The following is a 22,004-nucleotide window of genomic DNA, read 5'->3' as shown; positions in this document are numbered from 1 at the left end:
ACTATAGGGGTAACTTCAAAATGCAGCATAGGAAGCACAGGTACAGTTCTGAAATGCCTTGGTTATGACATTACAGAAGAAGCTGCAGTTACCTGCCACCTTAGTAATGAGGCCAGCTTGTTACAGAAGCTAGTCCAGATGTATTTTACACTCTTTGTTGAGGTGGTCATTGATCTTATTTTTTTAACATAAGATTTTAAACTTATGTTAAAAAAATAAGATCAATGACCACCTCAACAAAGGCCAGCCGCTGAGCAGGCAGTCAAGTTATCACTGCAAAAATTGTGGATTGTATCTATTATTCTGGCAATACACTTCATGCTTTTTCCAGCCAAAAAGTAATGCTAGAATAATTGGTATATTCCTACCTTTCACGGCGACCAGTTTCATAGATATACAGACAAGTACCCATACTTGTACTTGTCTGTATATCTATGGTAGTTTGTTGAATAGTTATGTTGAGAGTAATGTGACAATTTTATGGCTGCAGTATTTTCGGTAATAGGGTGGGTCTAACAAGGTCTCTCTATAACATGCACAAAGGATATAGTAGCATATAAAGACACCCCTGAAAGAGGACAGTACATGTATTTTTTACAGCTATGCTGGGGTACATTATATTCAAAATTGAGTTCTGTGCGTGATGAATGAGGCTCTCCTTGTAATATTAGCACTGGTACCTGCCGGTCTTTCACGAATCTGTTTCACGAGATATCACTGTATAATGCATATGAGGTTTACAAATATACACAATAATATTATGTATGAATGTATCTATAGTTACACACCTGCCAGGTAGCATTAATTGGAGTAACTGTTTCTTGTGACTCCGGGCACTTTGGATAACGTACGGGACGCTATTTCGTTGGGTATATTCGATTCAAATATCACCATGGAATTGTATCAGCTGTTGACAACAGTTTTAAACAGTGAAACAGCTAGGTTAGAACGATTATGGCTACGCGAAAAGTATTATGCTTTATTTCACTACCCAACTCGCTCACCTATCAATTTGAGGTTCAGCCTGATGATAAAGGAGACGTATGCCTAGATAAGGTATGTCAGATAATCGCTGTGTTGTATACAAATTCTTGATTACATAAACAATAAGTACAGAACTCTACATGAGCATGTGTATATATATTAAAGAAAGGTGACAGTTGTGATGGCTTGTTACAGATATGTGGTGCTCTTGCAATTGTTGAGAAGGATTACTTTGGACTCCAGTATAAGCGTAAAGGCTTCCGTTACTGGTTAAATTTACGAAATGACATTGAAAGACAAGTGAAGTCACCACCACCTTACAGATTTGAATTGAGAGTGAAGTATTTTATTGAACCAGAACACATACAGCAAGAATCAACCAGGTATGGCTAAATAAATTGTCTCTATTGTTATATTACATCAACAGAGTCATCTTCTATGTCCACCTGCGATATGCCATTGCCAATGGAGAGTTTCATGTACCACCAAATAAACAACCATATATTGGAGCTTTGATGGCACATATTGAAGATGGGCCTCCTCCAACTAGCGTTCCCACAATGATGTACCCTCGATTTTTCCCTAATAGTGAGATTGGTGTATCACGTCGGATTGCAATTGAGCACCAATCCCTTGCTGGTAAGTATCAACAGAAATGTAGTATAACCTCAGAAAGTGTGTTTATGATGGTATAAAGGAAATCATGAAGCATGTACACATTAGCTGTGTTTGGATGCTGTAATGAGGTGGTCTTAGTAAATATAGGTAACTGCTAAGTGGAGTGTCTTGTGTTAGGGCTAAGCCGCAGCTCAGCAGAATCACTTTTCCTCACGGAGATGTCTCGTTTGGAGGGATATGGCTGTCACCGCTACCCAGTCAAGTCAGATGGCAATGATGATGTAATTTTGAGTATTGGGGGAAACATGTTGGCTGTATTTAACTTGAGAGGACGTCCAATTCATAGGTAATAATACTGTTTACCATTTAATGTATTTTCTATGCAAATTTCTCTACAGGATTCCATATAGTGCGTTACTGGAGGCAGCATACAAAGACAAATACTTTACTGTTCGCTACAGATCTGTTAGTGACACTGAAGAAAACATCACTGTAACAAACACTGTTAAAACTCCGTCCCACAAGTTGGCACTCTCAATGTTCCGTATGCTCACTGAAGACCATACCTTCTTCTACCATGAGCGAGTTGGGGACCGTGTGTTGAGCCATCGCATGGCATTCACAATGAAGGAGCTTTTAAAAAGAGCAGTTTATCCTGGAGCCACAATTAGAGCTAGGCATCATTTTGATGTGATTCGTACAAAGATGGAGGCCTACTCACAAGCCTGGGAAATACTTCATCAACTGCAAGCTAGTAACCCTGGTACTACTAACGCTGTAGTCTCCTCAACGTCAAGTGAAAATCCAGAACAAAGGTATGCCAGTATGTAGAGGAGGTTGGTCATGCGTCATCAAAACATCTCATGATCTCAAAGAAAAGTTCAACCCTGACACCTTAGTATTGATAAGAAGTATTCTAATGCGCAAATTGATATTGATAAATTACAGTTCTCAGAGCCCTTTTATCTGCACTTTGTGTGGCTTTTATAACCAAAAAACAAATGCTACATTATGCATACTTCTCGTGAATGTAACAAAGGACTTCATAATAACAATGCTAATTTCAGGCATCATGCTTTATTGTGTAATCATTCGTAGTAGTACGTCATAGGGCTATGACGCGTCACCAACTTCCTCTGGCCAGGATGATATGTGTACATGTGTTTGCTTTTGGTAATGGTGAGCTTTTTTCAAGGTTGTATTTGTGAGCTGTGCAATGTTTACTTGTAGGCAGCCACAAATATCCCCACCTACTCTTAGAGCTATCACTATTGAAGCTGCTAATGTCAATGATGCTGCCAGCAGCTTTAACTTTGGACAACAGGAATCAGAAATTGATGCCTACCTGAGGATTGGCCTGTCCAGAAGTAGTACAGTGTTGGCTAAAGAGATCCTGGAAAAGACCGGTGAAGGTGGGAATGCATCTCTGCAAGGCAAATCCTCACAGAGTACAGATAAAGTTGATGATGTGACCACAGAAATTGTCAAATCTCCTAGTACATCGTCACTGAATACTAAATTAGGTGGCAAATTTAGACAGTTTCTACGCAAGATTGAAGACTCTCGTCTCTGCAAGGTGTGCTATGACAAAGAAGTGTCAGTTGTGTTTTGTCCATGCGGACATCACGTTTGCTGTCGGAGATGTGCCGAGATTTGTTTTCTTTGTCCAATATGCCGCAAACACATTGCCCACATACAACTTGTCTACAGCATTTAACAATGACTTTATTTACACCATGTATCATGTCACCGAAATGAATGAATGTGTTGCAATTGGATAGATATATCACCTAGTAATTGAATGAAGGTTTGGACATTTGGACCCAGTTTGAGACTGCATGCTACTGTTGTTGTATTTGTTCCAGCCTGTAGATAGAATAACTCAGATTAGAGCTTATGAATGCTCTATTAGAGTGATTTGTTTTAGTATAATGCACTTATCAATATTAAGCCCCACTGTCCCTTAGTGGGAGATTTGATTCTAAAGATTTTTGTAGTGTTTTTTCAACTTGCAAACAACTTGTTTCCTAAAGTGTAGTGTAGCCATGCTATATGGAGATTTATCCACCTGTTGCACCCCCACGAGTGAAGTTTGATTTTTTTTAAAAAGTCAAATCCCCACCATCTCCCCCACTGTTCCCGGGAGGGATTTTTAAAAGCCAATCCCCCACTGTGCCAACTACAGTTCCATAATGACATAAAAGTTAAATACATTGGTGCATTTAAAACTATTTAAAAATGTAGTTGTAATGTTTATATAGACATGTCCACTCCTTCAAGTAATAATTAACCGGAATTGTTCTGTGCTTGTCTCTCCAATGTTTTTAATTTGCTTTCCCATTCTTCTCTGTTTACAGAACTACCACAAAGTTTTCGGTGTCCGGTGAGTGGCTTTCTGCCATGTAGCAATCTGTGGTTGTCAAAGAGCAGACATGCTCCAGGTAAAAGTTTAATTTCATAAGCAAACTGACTTCCATACAACAGGCTGTGCAGGTAATCCATAGCCTTGTAAAATGTTGAAATTGCCTTGTCAGGGTCACAGTCTAGCACAGCCTGCATATCACTCATGGCCCGATTGTCAATTGGTTGTCTGTCAATATAATTGTAGTTGGTTTCAATTATTTGTCCTTCGTGATTTGGTTGGAAAAATCTTTTTCGTGTCTGGTACAGTGCGTCTTTGAATTGCATCTGGAAAGGAAGGGAAACTTTGCTGAGGAGTTGGAAGTGATCCGGTTGTGTCTGGTGGATGTGGTCAGCCACACAGAACCCGTCAATGAATAATGATTCACCTCCTGTGAACTCACACTCTATACAATGGAATGCCAGCAAACCTATACAAACAGATTTACAAAATATTCCAGTAAAAATTAAAACAGAAATGGGTTATATATACGTAATACTACAGATATTGAGATGCTGAACTACCCTATAATATATATATATATATATATAGCATGCACAATTGAGACCATGACTGGGATTTCTTTTGTATAAACAATTTAGTGGTTGGTGTTAATAATATTGGAGAGCTAATAATATATGTTACCTCTATACTACACCATAAAGTTAATGAACAGTTTGCAGTGGTACATACCTGGTGCTTCTGTCAAGAAGATGTTGTCTGTGTGTAAATCCACTAGTCCACTCCAGTATGCTATATCACTACAGAACAATGAACACACATTTCACTACTTAAAATCTTTGACAACACACACTCACAAAACACTCTAATAGAGCAGTCACCAAAATACAACAATTGCTGTAGGTCTGTAGGACACCAGGTCCTACAGCCTGTTTAAAGAAGTTATTAAGTATGTTTGAAAAGGTGCAAAAAGGAGAAAAAATTCATGACCAGACCTGGGCAGCCTTGAACCTGCAGCCAGCGATTTACACTCATACACTTACAGCAGGTGGTCAGGATGTTTTCTCCTTGTCAGTTTCATATATTTGTATCCATAGGAATTCTAAAGAGTGACTTATTGACATAAGGTTGTGATGGGAAAGTATGCCAGAAAAAAAAGACTCAGTATTCTACCATTGCAGAAGGCACAATAAATTGATTCTAAGTAACAGCACTTCTTTATAGCTAGGCCCAACTGGAGCAAGCCATGGACATGGACTTCATGTTCTATTTATGGCAAGAAAAATAAGTGGGCAGGACAATTATACATTTGAACCTAATCTCCATGTGCTAGGTATGTCCTCGCTATCCATAAGAAAGTAAGTTGAGTTTGAGGTAGGCTAAAGTCCCCAGTCTGTTCTGTGTTTTAACTATGTCCAGCAATTTTAAATCTTCTGGCTGGACTTTTAGAAGCATGAAAGCCCCAGAATGATGAAGATGGGTTTTACACCTTACGAGTTCATTAAAACAAGTAACCATTATTTGATATGGAAATTTTTGGCAAATTGGACAATTAAGCATTGTGTCAAGTAAAATGAAATACTTCAATATTTGTAATACAGAAGGTCAAAAATGTCAACATTTTAAAGGGAAATTTTACAAATTGCAAATGAATCATCCAATATATTTATTCACACCAAGCTGTGCAAAAAAAGGTGCAGCCTGGCCTTAAAAAGTCTGGGTGAAAAAAGTTGTGAAATCAAAGGTGACAGCTAACAAATGGTTGCATGATGTTAATAAATTTTTAACAATGCAGTAGCATTAACATCGTTGCAGTCCATCACCTTTGATTTCATAACTTTTTCACCCAGGCTGGGCCACACCTTTTTTCACAGTTTGGCTGTATTTTATTTTTTTTTGTGCGGAACTCACTTCTTTTAAGTTCCAAAGCCAGCCTATAAGGCTGCACCGATTCCACTTTTTACCGATACTTCAAATACCAAGTACTCAGCTGGAAAGTATCTGCAAGTACAAGTACCGATACCAAGTACTTTAAAGTAGCTACTTCATAGTGCACACATTTATTATATAGTGCATTTCATGGTATTCTTGTACACGTTTTCAGTATGGTTCATGTTTATAATGAAGTAGCCAATCAAGATTTACAAAGAAGGAAGTCATTGAAATGCAAACCAGTGTATTCTTTTGGAGAAGATTAGATAATATCATAATGGTGCTTTCAAAAACACTAAATATTCTAATACTGAAACAGTAACTTCTACCTGATTGCTGTATTAGAGTTATTGACTGTTCTATTAGAGTATATCAATCTTTTTCTCAGTAAAGCATTTTCACACGTAGGTTTCAGCATAGATCAGTAATTTTGCTGGTAGTTAGCTATTAGTGTTATACTTGATGCTTTTAGACATCCACTGTGCTAGTAAAATGAGCAAGTACAAACGAACGTTATTAATTTTATTCTCGCACGTGATAAGAATCGGTATCTGCAACAATATAATGGCCAATTCCGATACTTCATGAAAACAGCAGTATCGGCCCGATACCAATACCGATACTAGAATCGGTGCAGCCCTACCAGCCTATGGTTGGCCTTGATACTTCCTTTCCACTTTACTAGCTACAGGAATCCTCGAAGACTGCATGGCTATATATATTTACCCAATGATAGCTGGGAAGATTCAACTTGAGGAATGGGAGATACCCTATCTGAAAGTTTTCCATGGTAGAAATGGTTAATTACCGTTCAAGCACTATGGAGCTACAGATACATGAAAATGTTGGTTCCATAAAATGAGTATGTCGCCCGGTCGTACCGGCTGTACTTGGCCCCACGACATACTTACATAGGCTATTTTCATAACATTTGTAGTACTCAAAATAGAGCACACATTTTTTTCTGAGGACTTCAATACAATGCATATACAATGTTCTAGAATTTCCACTGATATATCTATGAGATATCATTCTAAACCATAACTTCATTTATAAGGTAGAAATTAAGTCAAGTAAGCAGCTGACAGCAGTGAGAGAGTAGTAAAGGGCTTGGGTGTATAGGTGTGGAGATCCCTGGTTCGAAACCTGGAGAATTTTTTCAAACGTTTTTTTTGTGCATTTTTTACTTCTAAGTGACTGCTCTATTAGAGTATGTGGATCATGTTTGTTTTCACAAATTTAATTTTGCTTTGTATCTCCTTAGCTAATATTCTCAGTACTTTCAAACCACAAAAGGTTTGCACTACAATAGTAACTTCATGTACAGACTGATTTTCAAGTTATTCCATCAAACGGATTGTCCTGTAAGCGTGACAACAAATTGCTTTTGTAATTTCAAAATCGCACATAATTCTGTTGTTCTCCGTCTTCAAAGTTTGTCTTATTTTCTTTGTATTGTTCTTCAACCGTTTTTCTTCTTTTTGCTCCACTTGCTATAACTCACGCATACTTTAGTCGATTGACTTCCATATTTTAGTTGATTAACTTCAAATTTGAAGGACAGTAAGAGCATAATTCAGCATTTTCCAGCCCAATTTGAACTAAGATATCTCAATGGCTGGGGCGATTCAACTCAAATTTGGAATAGGAGGTTCCCTACCCTGACAGCAAAACTGGTTAATTTCCATTCAGGTACTATTGAGCTACAAATGCATGAAAACAGTGTTTTCTTGATTCCTGTAAAATACACACTTGTCTGTCGCGCATCAACACTACTATACTTAGCCTCATGACACACTATCACACTATTGTGTGTCTTGATCCTGTAAAAAAATTATGGAGTCAGAATTTTTAAATTATTATTTTTTTTATTATTATTACTTGTCTAGGCCCGGGGCACATACAACTAAGTACAATCACCAACGGGACAACCTACCAATAAGGCAGTGTATGACCAGTACAGTGTGTGTGTGTGTGTGTATTTTCGTACATAAATGCAATTATAATCAGATGTTTAAGCTTTATTGGGTAATCACGACAACAGTCACGTGCATTATTATATACATATATAGCAGGCCCTCAGAATTCATACTGACCAACAAACGCTTAATTAAGTCTAGGATATTAATTTATGTATCTGTACACAATTTGTGTCCTCCTCATGTGATACCAGTTGTTTAAATGAGAACGGATTAGGGTGATGGATTATGACATAGCTGGAGTTGCCAAGGGCAGACCACAGTGATATCTGGGACAAAAGAAGCCAAGTATTTCCACTGTGTCACACATAACCGTTATCTGACCCATCTGCTGAGTGATATTTTCAAGTATGAGATGGGCTGATATGTCAAAAAATGGTCACATGGTGTCTTGGATACACTGCAAGATGAAATAAAATGCGTAGCAGATCTCTGTAAAAGGTGGCACTGCCTTCAAAGGAATACTCATGGATATGGCACATCAGTGTCGGTGTGCAGACATTGAATGGTAGCTACAGTAGTGATTGGCACTTCACAGCTACAGGAGATATTATTATCTCCTGTAGCTATGAAGTGCCAGTCACTATATGATTAAAGTACTTGGTAAAGGCAGAGCCTGTATACCAGAAGGCCTTATAAAGACCCAAGATGTTTATGTTAACTTCACTAAGTATGTTTGAAAAGTAAGAGAAAGAAGAAAAAATCCATGACTGGACCTGGGCAGCTTCGAACCTGCATATTATTATTATTGTTACTGGGTAGTTAATACAAACACAGCACGAACAAACAATGCAAACAGTATTACAACATGAAAACATATTATACCTCTGTTAATACAATGAAGATCTGGACACAAAAAATTAGTAGACAAGTTAGTAGCAGACCTGCGGATGGTTGCTTGTGGTTGCCTGCCTTTGTGAATCATGGGTGTGGTACTGGGCGTTATATAAAATTACACGTTCATTCAAGTCATCAGCACGAACAGGCATAAGTATTATACATTTGTACCTTTGTTCACTGGCCAGTTGAACCCCGGTTAGTGCAAGTCCATAGGCCTTGTAGTTTCCCAAACATTATTTATTTATTTATTATTTATTCATTATTTATTTATTTATTATTTATTCATTATTTATGATGTAATTTTAACCGCATTTCGTATTATTCTTAGTATTTCGTTGTATAATAAGTATGTAAAGGCAAAACCTGTGTATCCCGCATGAAATGTGTGTGTAGTGCGTAGTTACAAATAATCAGTTATTAGACTAGTAATCATCTATTGTGTTCTTAGAATTATAATTCTGAGAACATGTACATTAAACAGCATCGCACACACACCACACACACGTACGCACGCACACACACACACACACACAAAGCAAAGCCTACAGCAGCCATACAAAGTACAGCTATTGCCCCCCAGCGAACCAGCACTGGGATGCCTGTGCACCACTCAGGCACTTGAGCCTTGTGCAGGAAAATCCTCCTGGGGCAGGGCTAGTAACCCGCAGGAGGACTGTTCAGGTCTCACGGAGAGAGGTCGTGGAACCCAAAGTTCCACAACAACCTCAATACACACACACACACACACACACAATGTACATACACACATACCCAACAGACATGTTCCCAGCTACCATACTCCATACATCTCCATAGTAAGTTCTTCTCAGTGGTCCGACCCTACGAACAACATCAAAAGTGGCCTCTTCACTAGCTGGAGTATTGTGGATGAAACATAGTCCATATCTCCTGAACTGTCTCAACATCTTCAACAGTCCTTCATCACTGTTCATGTATTCCTCATACTCAACTGATGGTGGTTGCCTGCTCTTGAAGTACCCAGCGTCCCACAAAACTATATCTGACCTTTGCGTGGTGGTGTCAGATGGTTTGATATTAGCTATATTGTTATGATAGTAACTGTTCTCCAACAACCAGCTGTGTTTGTACTGTGAGTTGTGGCCATCTTTCCATGATATCTCAACTCGCTCGTTGTCTGTTATCACACTGTTGGGCCGTGCGTCTTCTTGCATGCGAAGAATTCTCTGACCGGTATCGGGGTAACAGCATTTTGGGCACGCACAATTGTCGCGTAACCATTGGTAGTGAAATCTACTCCAAACACCTTTTAGTTGGTCCCAGTTCACCAATAGCGAGTTGGTGTCCTTGGCCACAGAAATCGCTCTGATGAAATTCGTGTAAGATCCAGATATACGGTTAGATCTTGTTACTAGCCTTGCTGTACGCACCATAAACATCTTATGCCTGAGTAGTGAGACCTAGCCTGAGACTGAGATGATGGAGAGATCTACAGATGTCTTACGTCATCTTACGTCATCTTACGTTAAATTACAGAGGCAGTGAAACGTATGATGACGTAAATGGCCACCACTCCAATTACGTCATCTTAATTGGAGTGGTGGCCATTTTCTCCTTAATTGGCTACCACTCCAGAGAATGTGCAAGATTAACTCTATTATACAAGATTATCCACAACCTAACTATATAATACAACATTATCACCTGTCACCATTACAAGATCTAATGCACTTGTCAAATTCATCCCCCACCCCCCCACCCCCGGGGAGGGTGGGGAATACAGGGGATTTGACAAATCGTGGTGTCAAATTCCCCACTACTGGGGCAAAATCGTCCCCATCCCTCTAGTAGGGGATTTGACAACACCTCTGAAAGATGACTAAGCACATATTTCATGCATGCGACTAGTAATAAACCTGCCCTGTAGCTAGTAAAATTATAGCAAGTGCGATTTTATTGTTTAGAAATGCAACTACCGAAAATCGGTCGGTGAATTGGACAACTGTCAATTGCCCCAGGGGTGGGGACAAGAAGCAATGTCAAATCCCCACCTGGGGTGTGGGGACTCCCGGGGGTGGGGGGGTGGGGCATGAAATTGACAAGTGCATAATCATGAACAAAAGTTCCTACACTATCATACATCAATAGACAACTATAAGTACTCATTTTTTCCAAGAACAATACCAGAATGGAATGGACTACCACAAGACATCATCAGTTCCCTCGCAGAGAAGTCAAGCAATGTGCTGTCCAGATAACAATGCAGTATGACTCTAGCAAGGTAGAGTTTTGTTATTCTGTTAAGTGCCTACGACTATCAGACATAAGATCAGCATTACAAGGTGCCTATCATCAAAACGTAGGAACACTCTCAAGTACTGCTAGAAATATTTCTGACAACTACAATCTCTATGCTGTTTATCTTACCCAGTTAGAAGTAAATGCCATTGCAGCAAATCAAGGTCATGAATACACAAATTGTCGACTAGCCAAATGCTATAATGGAATTTTGATAATGAATGATCATTATTGTTTGAAAAAGCCACTGTATCAGACATCAGTAAAATCACTGATGCTTTTATGTTGGATAACAAGTTCATCCTTCATTCATTATACCATGCAGAAAAGAGTTGGGCTTTTTTTCATATGAAAAAATACCTTATGGACCATTAACGGACGACGAGGCAAAATCTTGTTGTGCTGAGCTTGTGACAAAAATGGAAAATGTGCCTTGAAAGTGCAGGTATTTGGCACTCTGATGTGCATCTGCCCAACATTTGTTTCAATGATAGTTACACTCCAGCATTAATAGATTTTGACTTTTGCAAATTTCCAGCTGATAAAAACAAGATAATTATCATAAAACTTGGTTCTGAGATTGTTTCCAGCGGGATATGATGATGGATTCATTAAACAGCTTGCATGAGGTCACTTTAATCAAAGTCTCTTGGCCGGATCAATCATCCAAAGAGGAAGTAGCAATATAGACCAAGTGATTGGAGATCGTATGCAACTTTTAGGTAGATTATTTAAAAACTTCTTAAGCACCTGTAATTCTTCTTTGTATTTAAGCAAGCGTAAATAATGAAAAAGTAAAATAATTATCTTCCTCGCGGTGTGAACAAAGGTATCAGAATGGACTTCTACATATACAACATCTGAATCATTTTGATCAGTGACTGAAGCATCTCCCATGTTTTTATATGGATCACAGTAACATTGCTAGAGTTCACCGATAGACCTTCCTTTGATCTTTAAAGTAGAGCCTGTTTGTAGCCATGCCCAAAATGAATACATTTCCATAAAATTTCTTCTGCTGCCTTATTATTATTATCTGAGGGATTGTCAATACCCACTACCGCTGCCATTTGTATAAGATTGTATTCCTTTATATGATCTTAAGTTTCCAAGCTTTAATACTAAAGTCTGATATTTTTCCATCAATTCAGAATGGAACGAATCCTCCATCAGCTCTTCTACCAGCAACAGATAGTCTCTCAGAGGCATATGTGGTGACTTGCCTGATGGTAAAAAAACTCACAGATTCAGCCATGTCATTAGTAATGAACTACTCGAACACCAGCCACATGAAAATCCCGACCACACAACGACCACTTGCACATTGACTCACAAAAACACCGAGACACACAAACACTCGGCTCGACACTCGGCCTAATTTGCTCCCTGATTTGCTCCTAACACCACGAGGCTGGCCCGCTTCTAGGGATGTGATTTCCATGGTAACGAACATTTATTACCAATGTTACCCATTTTTTCAAGATCCTTATATGGAGGATACTATAATTAGACTGACTACCAGTATGTCCCATGTCACAGGTGCGGCATTCAACTGAAACAGAGACACTACCATAGAAACCCACAATCACTCATATTTCAAGTAATTTGTGGGTTTCCATGGCGCTGGTAGCACCTGTGATATTAGGGCTATTTTTTAGTTGGATTGATTCCAACATGTCGGACAAGAGTTGTACCCTCTCTGTCAGAGTATCCGTGGTACCCTTTGTCAGAGTATCTGCGGTATCCATGGATACTATGACAATCCATAGTATGAAATTTAAATACTGTTCATGTTGTTGTCTGTACAATTCTACTAAGGGGGATTACAGTCCAGCTTCCCGGTTCAAGAAGTTTTTTGGTTACGAGATGACAACTTCCACATGCTGGCATTTCCCCCAAAATTGGCAATATTGTGCACTTTTTCATAAAACCATGAAACTTTCTACATAAATAGTACTCTTCATAACATGTAATTTTAGATATAGTGCCATCGCTGAGTTGACCCTTGGTGACTTTTACGGCCATTTTTGTACAGAAAATTGGTCATTTTTGTCTTTAACTCCTGAGGCAGTAATTAACTTGTTAAAACATGGTACCAAAATAAAGCGGATCTTGCTGACAGAATCAACTTGGTTTTTATTTGAAGTCAATAGGTGATTTCAGTACAAAGTTATGACTAGCTGCAAAATTTGATAACTGAAATTTACCTGCCCTAGAGGTGCGACTGAATTACCTGTGGGCAGATAATTATGCATAAAATTTTCAAATATTGCAGCTAATACAAATACTCAAGTATTGACTTCAAACTAAACCAAGTTGTTTCTATCAGCAAGATCTTTTGTTTGGTACCATGTTTTAACAAGTTAATTACTGCCTCAGGGAATTAAAGACAAAAATGATCAATTTTCTGTTCAAAAATGGCAGAAAAGGTCACCAAAGGTCAAATCAGTGATGGCACTATACGTGTATTGAGGACTACTATTTGTGTGGAAAGTTTCATGGCTTTATGAAAAAGTGCACAATTTTTTGGTTGTGCCGCTATACTAGTTACCTTTGTCAATCTTTTCCTGACTTCATCTTTTGATACTGGGTCTCCATGGCATGTATCTGAATGGTCCACGATTCCTTCCTAGATATAGTCAACAGCAGATATGAATTGGAGAGACAGTACATTTATAATTATGTAATTTTTATTTGTATGGTTATAAAAGACATTGGTCTTTTTCAGAACCATTAATAATAAATAAATAAATTACCTAAGTGTAAAAACACGGCTCATAACACGGAGTTAAGTACAGAATCACCGGACTCGACAAACAATAAACAAGAGGGCACTTCAGCCATCAGCGATCTAGTCAGTGGTATGTAAGAGAGGGTGTGTGATATTTAGGTCCATTGTAAAGGAAGACTAGATGATGCTTTCATTCAGGGCATTACAGCTGCGTGGGCTAAAATTGTTCACAGCCATCTCTGCAGTTCCCCGAAGTGTATCCACGGCCAGCCTAAGCAAGGATCCCGATTCTTTGTTAGTGAATTGGGACCAACAGAAAGGTGCCTGGAGTAGGTACCACTACGAGTGGCTACGTGATAATTGCACATGTCCTTCATGTCGTCACCCCGAGACAGGCCAGCGTATTCTGACCACCATGGAAGATTGGCGACCTGACATCATTCAAGGCGACACTACCAACGAGCGAGTAGAAATAATATGGAAAGATGGCCACAACTCACAGTACAAACACAGCTGGTTGTTGGAGAACAGTTATAATCATAACAATATAGCTAATATCAAACCAGCTGACACCACACAAAGGTCAGATCTAGTTTTGTGGGACGCTGAGTACTTCAAGAGCAGACAACCACCATCAGTTGAGTATGAGGAATACATGAACAGTGATGAAGGACTGTTGAAGATGTTGAGACAGTTCAGGAGATATGGACTATGTTTCATCCACAATACTCCAGCAAGTAAAGAAGCCACAGGCGAGGCCATAAGAAGGATTGGACCTCTCAGGAATTCCTACTATGGAAGTGTTTGGACTATGATTGCTGGGAACATGGCCGTCAAGTTAGTTGTGTATATAATGTTGTGAGACCACTTGCAAACTCCTTGTGCCTAGTTGACTTTTAAGTATTGGTGACAAGGGGCCTGGTGTACTTTGTGTTAGGATGTCCTTAATATAACTTCATTGCAAATAATATGTGGTAAACCTCATTCATAGGGCCATCCGTGGTAATACATTCAATTTGTGAACGAAAGAGATTTCAGAAATTTTATTAGTGCTATTCTTATTGCTCCTTTCAAAGTGGGTAGCTAGGTGCGGCTATTTTGTGAAATCACACAAAATTTGTTCATTAATTCGAATATTTCCAGCAGTTCATAATGCACCCATTGTGTGTACCTAAGTAAAGCTATTGTACAATCATATATTATAATATTGTTTGTTTTTTTCCCATTACTGTAGTAGTGTAGCCTATGGGTATAAGTGTATTCCAGTACATACTGACCATGTCACTCTGGAGGAACCACCAGGTTAGTACATTCCATATGAGTTGTGGTGGTTACTGAGTAACTATGCTTGCCATCTGTTAACCATGTGTGTTGTGTGTGTGTGTGTGTGTGTGTGTGTGTGTGTGTGCGTGTGTGCGTGTGTGCATGTGTGCGTGTGTGATTGTGTGCACAGGCATGCATGTGTGATCTTATATTGTGTCATTGCTGGGTGTAGTGTAACATTGTGTAGGGAGATCAAAGGAATTGTGGTATACATATCTGATTTCTGTAGTAAAACCTATATAAGCAAGATATCTACAAATTGAGGCTCTTGATTGAATCCTAGTCTCTTCGGTCATGTGAAGGTCATCTGGTGACATTAGTCCAACTTCATGGCCCAGTATATACCTGAAAAACTAGTAGTTGTCTAAAGGTCTTTTTAGCCATTCATCATTGTTCTAAGTAAAGTTTTAAGAAGGCGTGGGAAGCTGGGGACGAAACTGACTGAATCCCACAATCAAAACTGTCTCTTGGTGATGTAGGTTACTTACATATACAAACTGAAACCTTACATTGTGAGTATCAGCGTTACAGTTGGAATAGATGTAAATTTGGTATAGTAACTATAATGATATGCTCAGCCACTTCACAAGGCTCTGGACAAAATACCAGACCACATCAAATCTACTCTCATAGTTCAAAGTAACTTCAAAGGCTTTAAGTGCCACATGATAGTTAGACCACCCACGCTTATGTTACAACCATAACAATGGCATGAAGAGTTTACTTTTATGTGTAAAGGTCTCTTAAAAATGTGATACAGTAACCCTCAATTAGTATACAACACGTCAGTAACACCAAGGGAAATGATACAATTACGAGCCATGTATTACTAGTAGTTTAAAAATAAAGTAGGGATCTATGCAATAAAAAGTAGTAAAACGAGAGATGTGAATGATGGTATTACAGCATAGCTCAGTGGGAAGTCCCTACTTTGGCTTTGAACAAACCAATTGTTATAGCTAATGTGCCAAAGTAGGGACTAGCTGTGCTGTAATACCATCATTCATCTCTTGTTTCACTACTTTTCATTGCATAGATCCCTACTTAACGTTTTTAGTTTGTTTAGTTTTTTTTGTTGTAGCACAGCTAGCTAAAATGTAACTTGTGACTGTTCTATTAGAATATCATACATGACTGTTATATTAGAGTGACTGTTGTATTAGAGTATTTTGAGTCAACCAAGGGGTGTGCAACTAGCTAGACCAATAAGGCTTGAGGTCATCTTGTTTACTGTTGAGTAAAAGCTAGTTTGTTTGTTAAGAGGTGTGGTCTCTTTACTCTATCACTATTAATCAACCTAGTCTTTATTTGATGGGTGTGGTCACGAACCTATTGTGAACGGGACCCTAATCTCGAAGTTGCAGATATTTAGCAAGTATATCTCTTATAGTAGCACCATGTCTGAAGCACTCCAGCTCTGAGATAATTCTGTGGTATCTAAATATGCTGGTGAAAGAAAGTGTTGATACGGAAAATTAACGTTTCGATAATTGTTGGGTGAAGAAGACAAGCAACCTGATTGAAGATAAAAGAAAAGACAAGGCACAGAGGGCCTACATTTGTCGGAATCCCAAAAGGCACATCCCACTGGTGAGTTTGTTATTGTGGCGTAAAATGGTGGCTTTGTTTGGCCTCTAGCCTTGTAACTGTGCACAGGCAATCAGGCAGTGAGACAAAAAGTTGAGGTTTGGCGATTTTTTAATAGCCACCTGTAAGTGCTTTATTTTAATGCTGTATTATATATTACCATAGGCGGGGAAAGTTATGCATGGGAAAAGTTGATTGCAGTAGTATCGTGAAACTTTTACGCTGGTTAGCTTGTTAAACTCTTGTGTTTGTACAGTAATAAATTAGTATGCACAATCAGCATCACGAAACTTTTACGCCGGTATACACAGTAGAGTGCAATTCGTGAAACGTTTTCCATGCGTAACTTTCCCCGTTTACGGTATATGGACTAATATTCAAAGGCAGAATTTTGGATGGCACGTAAAATTTTTGGGGTGATCCCTACTTAAACAGTATGGTGGTACCATTTAAGTAAGGGCCGCCCTAGTACCATTTGATGTAGTGCAGGATTTCTAACGAGTACAAGGAAAAATTAAGAATTCAGCACCTATCATAATTGTCCACTGATATATCTGCAGGTGTAGGTGGCCTTCCTTGTTTCACTACTTTTTTTTCTATGAAACTTCAAACTCCTAATTTTTCCTTGTACTTGTTTGTTTACTTTTTATTATGACTGGCACATACCACATCCAAAGAAAGAATGGCACCAGACTTGACTCACAAACAAACAGACTCAAAAACAGACTGGGTGCTTGAAAATGCTTATTTGTCATAGAAACTCAGTGTGTAGCTGCTAGAAGGAATATAAAGCACAACAACGGCCTAAAACAAACCTCTGAACACAATTTCAAAGCATTGCACTTCGTATTAGCTATGTTCAGCTAGCATTGTGGTGAAGAAAGAACAGTTTGAGAAGCACCTCTGCAATCAATCTAGTCAATATGGAAAATACTAACAATTTCCATTACAAATGTAGGGGAGCCACTACTGTGGATTGACACCTTGCGCTGTCAGCAAAAATAAATGGGACGTAAAGGAGGACACAGTTAAGTCCATGATACACATGATGTATGCATCGGTATAGCACCTGCCAATCTGTCGAACAGTGAAAAAATCAAGCCCGTAGCCTTAGCCATTATCGAATTACGCTTGTCTGAAGGCATTAGTAAGTAAATTGTCAGTCAGTTAGTTAGTCAGGCAGTAGAAATTCCTCTAAAAAATCAAAAAATTTTAGCAACCTATTTGAAGTGTTTCAACTTGTACTGAAGACACTTTTGGGCTTGGTTATACCTATCAAGGTGCCATGAAGGTTGGTTTCTGGCCACTATATTTTTTGTCAGAATTCATGATCCCTAATACACAGTTATTATCATACTGTATGATACACTGTACAAGTTTCATTAGTAAAATTTTGTTGTTGTAGGTTTGATGGCCTTACACTGTGTAGAGTACAAAGGTGAAGGAGGAGAGACAATGTTGCTTGATGGCTTCAAGGTAGCAGAATATATACGACAAGATCGTCCTGACTACTTTGCTATACTCAGCCAAGTGTCCATTCCATATCAACTAAACTACAAAGATGGAACCTATGAGGAACGCAAAGTGGTCTTCCCTGTCAATCATAAGGGAGAAGTAACTGATGTTCACTTGAATCACGATGACAGACAGCCTCTTGACGTAAAAGCTGTGGATGAAATTTGTACTGCTTCAGGCTGTGATGAAAATGAAGCTGTTTCAAAGTTCTACGAGGCACTACGTTACCTGCACAACATAATATATGGCAGTCAGTTTGTGTATGAGATGACTCTATCCCCAGGAAATGTACTTGCGGTCAACAACAGAAGATTGCTTCATGGGAGGAAGGAGTTCAAAGGGTATCGTAACCTGTGTGGTACTGCACTTAACCAAGAGGAATGGGAGAGTACATTGAAACTGTTGGAGAATAAATGAGACAGATTTTTTTAAAAGTTATTTATAACTGCACTGCACTAATGTACACAATCAAAAATCTTGTATATGCAGCAAGTGTGAAACAATTTATACTGATATATATTTTCATAATTAATAATATGCATGTGTGTGTAGTTTTGATCGTATTGGTAATGGTTAGGTGTACAGGCCAGCCGGACTACAGGGTTTTACTATATTAATTTAATTGGTGTTCTCTAAGTGATTGCCTTTTGTTGTGAATGGATCTATTTAAAAATATTATGGAGAGCACGTTTCATGACAGTTAAGATACTAGTACCTGAAATGACATCTTGAAAATAATCCTTTTGTAGTATTACCATTTTACTGCCTGCTCAGCTGGCACAATTTTCAATGTCATTACTATAAAAAATGTAGTGCGGTCACAGTGAAAAATAGTATGGAAATGCATCTGGAGTTTATTGTTGCTATAATGAGGTGGTCACTAAGTGAGGTACGTTAAGCTAGTAAAACTACTGAGCAGATGCTTGCCAACTTTTACATTATTACCATGAGATAACCATGAAATTAATGGGAAAGTACTGGAGTACTGGCCTTACTCCCACATGCCATGGAGGGGTAACATCCCACAATCACAATATTTATATAATTGTCTAATTAGTGCACATCCCTACTTGGAGGATGACGTTTCTTATTCCGTTTGTGTTGCTCCTTCTTTCACTTTTCTCCCATTGTGAGGTATATTGTAAATGTGTGCGTAACAAGTAGTCTAGAACTATAACATCTGATAATATTTTTGTACTAGTGTTCTGGATTTGAGCGACGGTGTCGGTGTGTGTGTCCACACGAACTAGAAGGGGTCACAGATAACCAAACAGTGTTTCAGAGAGAAGTGAAGGATGCTGATGAATGGTAGACTATAACATACACCAATCAATGTCATAGTCTCGCGTGGCCAGACCGTTTTTTTCCGTGTATTGGGTGGGGAAGGTGCAACTACAATAGCTGTTTACTTCTGAGCTGCCTCATTTGGGGACACTAATTGAATTTTATTGGCTGCAAAGGAGGCGCCAATGACATCAGTAAGTAAACTCGAGATTGCTTCAATCTGTTTATCCTTTAAATGAATCTTAATTTTCTCCGATGTCTCTTATGGTGCCTTGAAAGTACATCCTCATCATGTTACAAGACTCACAACTGGACCAGGAGTGTACAGATATTTCATTGCTTTACTGACATCTTGGCGCCTCCTTTGTGGCCAATGTTATTCAATTAACATCCCCAGAGTCTGGGGACGGCTCAGACGTAAACAGCTATTGGAGTTGCACCAGACCCTTTTTCCTCACCCAATACATGGAAAAAGTGGTCTGGCCACGTGAGACTAGTCTCGCGTAAAGACCCTTTTCTTTAAGATTGTGGGGATTCTACTGCACAGCTTCCGGATTGTTTGTAGGTGCGAATGACGTGTTTGCATCATATGTGTTCTTTTGTTACCATAGATAGTAGCTTAGGTAATAGAACGCAAATGATGCAAAGATCAGCAGATCACACTATATCTATGCCAACAGAACACAAATGACACTGTGACAACGATTAGCAAAAAATGTCATTCACACCCACAAACAATCTGGAAACTATGCAGTACAATCCCCACAATTTCGGGATAGGCCAACAATGATGCTATACTGTGTTCACCAGACCCTCTTCTTTCCCTGCCCCACACATCACTTGACACATTAGTATTAATCTTTGTAAATGCTAACAAGTTAGTTTACTAAGGTGCTTGATTACCTCTTGAGAAATACTTAAATTGCTTGATTCAATACAAACTAACTTGTACTTGATTTTGATTGCCTGTCACAGATGGTTCTACAAGACTATTGCTAGTGACCACCCCTTGAATGTTATGCCCAGGGTTGGGCAGAAGTGGGGGCATTTGTAACTTTTCCCCCTATTGTTTTCCTAATGGATGTATGTAGAGGTTGTAATTACCATTACTAATGCCACTACTTTGGGTGGTGATGGATTCGCACCCCTTGGGTAGACATATTGACTTTATTGCACAAATCCTAATTACGAGAGTAATACCGCTTAAGGTCCCTTTAGCTGTTTTTGTTGGTAGTTTAAATTGAAATGGAAGAATGGCTTTAGCTAAGTTTATCACTGGTGTATTTCTGTGTAGACCAGTGCCAATGTTTAGTGTTGGTAAGTATGTTTTGCTATCAATCTAGAAATATTCATGTAAGCTGACTTTGTTATCTGAACCACTTCACGAAATAAAATTTTCTCAAATGAATGATTGTCACCCACTTTCTCCATTCACTGTATTGTATTATTCTGTTGTGTAGCAAATGTCTGACCATTCTTGCTGACATTGCCAATGAGAAGGTTTGCTTACAGTGTGATTGTCAATATGAATCAAGAAATACCGTCCTCATAAAGGCAAGGGAAACATGTTATGTAGCTGTAACATTTTAAACACACACTATAATAATACACAACATGTATCAGTGTGCAGGTGGATCAAAAAATCCACCATAGTGTGACCTTTAAGTATGTGTTAGGCAAACCTGTATAGCTTGTTGTGATAGCTATGCATATTCCAAATTTCCAGTACAGTGGACATGAAACTGTAAAATTTAATCATTTCATTAGTGACTTTTGCATTCCCTGAAGCATACTTACAGGAACATGATACGATATATTATTATTGTAGATGGTGGTCTATGGTTTGTTGGCTGTTATTTTCCTAATGACTATCTACGCCTTTATCATCTATCCCATAATATATGTGAAATGGATCAGAAATTCTGAGGTTAACAATGGACACTCTGATGAGGTGAGTTCGTGATGAGATGATTTTTAATGTATGAGTTTTCCCATCTGAAACCAAGACAGTTGTCAAGATTTTCTCCTTTTACCATTACCATATTAGTGGGTCTCTATTTTGTGTAGAATTCTCCATCATTTGAGGCACGGTTAAAAAGATTTCAGCGACGATTCCAACGGAGGGTACAAGAGCAACGGGAAAGATATAGATGATGTCCGTGCATTAATTCAACAAGCATACACATCATGCAAATGATTTTTACTTTATCGTGTGATGTAGCAAATTGTAATTTGCACAAAAATAATATTGAATTCATAACTTGCTTATATGATAGGCGTATGGAACCTATAATGTGAAAATGATCCGCAGTTCAAGTCCAGTCCCGCTGGGTGGATTTGACCACTATCAAATCAGTTTACAACTTAAATATCTTTGTCAGGTGGGGTAGTCTGTGCATGGGTCTTGAGAACACCAAGTTTCTATTTGCAAGGGTCTGGCACACAACCAGCTCTGCACACAGGTTGCATATAATAGAACATGTTCCATATTATCCCTGACCTGAAAATTTTGATTATCAACACACCATTGATTGTCCCAAGGTGGCACACAGAATTAGGGTAAACCTGAACA

General features: G+C 38.7%; 4 protein-coding genes across 4 annotated transcripts; 3 read left to right on the top strand and 1 right to left on the bottom strand.

Annotated features, from left to right (window-relative positions):
* The first annotated feature begins 715 nt into the window (after positions 1–715).
* Positions 716–3,386, top strand: LOC136261733 (E3 ubiquitin-protein ligase MYLIP-like). Its single transcript, XM_066055780.1, has 6 exons — positions 716–1,056; positions 1,180–1,367; positions 1,412–1,623; positions 1,780–1,948; positions 2,001–2,417; positions 2,833–3,386. The coding sequence occupies exons 1-6, from the start codon at positions 955–957 to the stop codon at positions 3,317–3,319; spliced, it is 1,575 nt and encodes a 524-aa protein (XP_065911852.1). The 5' UTR covers positions 716–954; the 3' UTR covers positions 3,320–3,386.
* A 396-nt stretch (positions 3,387–3,782) lies between these two features.
* On the bottom strand, positions 3,783–10,212 carry LOC136260770 (trimethyllysine dioxygenase, mitochondrial-like). Its single transcript, XM_066054628.1, has 3 exons — positions 9,487–10,212; positions 4,697–4,764; positions 3,783–4,433 (listed from the first exon to the last, which is right to left on the bottom strand). Exons 1-3 carry the CDS (start codon positions 10,131–10,133, stop codon positions 3,889–3,891), a joined length of 1,260 nt encoding a protein of 419 aa, XP_065910700.1. The 5' UTR covers positions 10,134–10,212; the 3' UTR covers positions 3,783–3,888.
* A 3,548-nt stretch (positions 10,213–13,760) lies between these two features.
* Positions 13,761–18,699, top strand: LOC136262516 (trimethyllysine dioxygenase, mitochondrial-like). The gene is made up of 3 exons (XM_066056815.1): positions 13,761–14,560; positions 14,958–15,025; positions 18,039–18,699. Exons 1-3 carry the CDS (start codon positions 13,905–13,907, stop codon positions 18,563–18,565), a joined length of 1,251 nt encoding a protein of 416 aa, XP_065912887.1. The 5' UTR covers positions 13,761–13,904; the 3' UTR covers positions 18,566–18,699.
* A 478-nt stretch (positions 18,700–19,177) lies between these two features.
* Positions 19,178–21,692, top strand: LOC136262514 (proton-transporting V-type ATPase complex assembly regulator TMEM9-like). Its single transcript, XM_066056813.1, has 5 exons — positions 19,178–19,282; positions 19,350–19,456; positions 20,893–20,986; positions 21,261–21,383; positions 21,500–21,692. The coding sequence occupies exons 1-5, from the start codon at positions 19,226–19,228 to the stop codon at positions 21,584–21,586; spliced, it is 468 nt and encodes a 155-aa protein (XP_065912885.1). The 5' UTR covers positions 19,178–19,225; the 3' UTR covers positions 21,587–21,692.
* Positions 21,693–22,004: the final 312 nt, after the last annotated feature.

This window comes from Dysidea avara, chromosome 7 (assembly GCF_963678975.1).
Source record: "Dysidea avara chromosome 7, odDysAvar1.4, whole genome shotgun sequence".
NCBI lineage: Eukaryota > Metazoa > Porifera > Demospongiae > Dictyoceratida > Dysideidae > Dysidea > Dysidea avara.
This window is presented reverse-complemented; position numbering and strand designations above follow the sequence as displayed.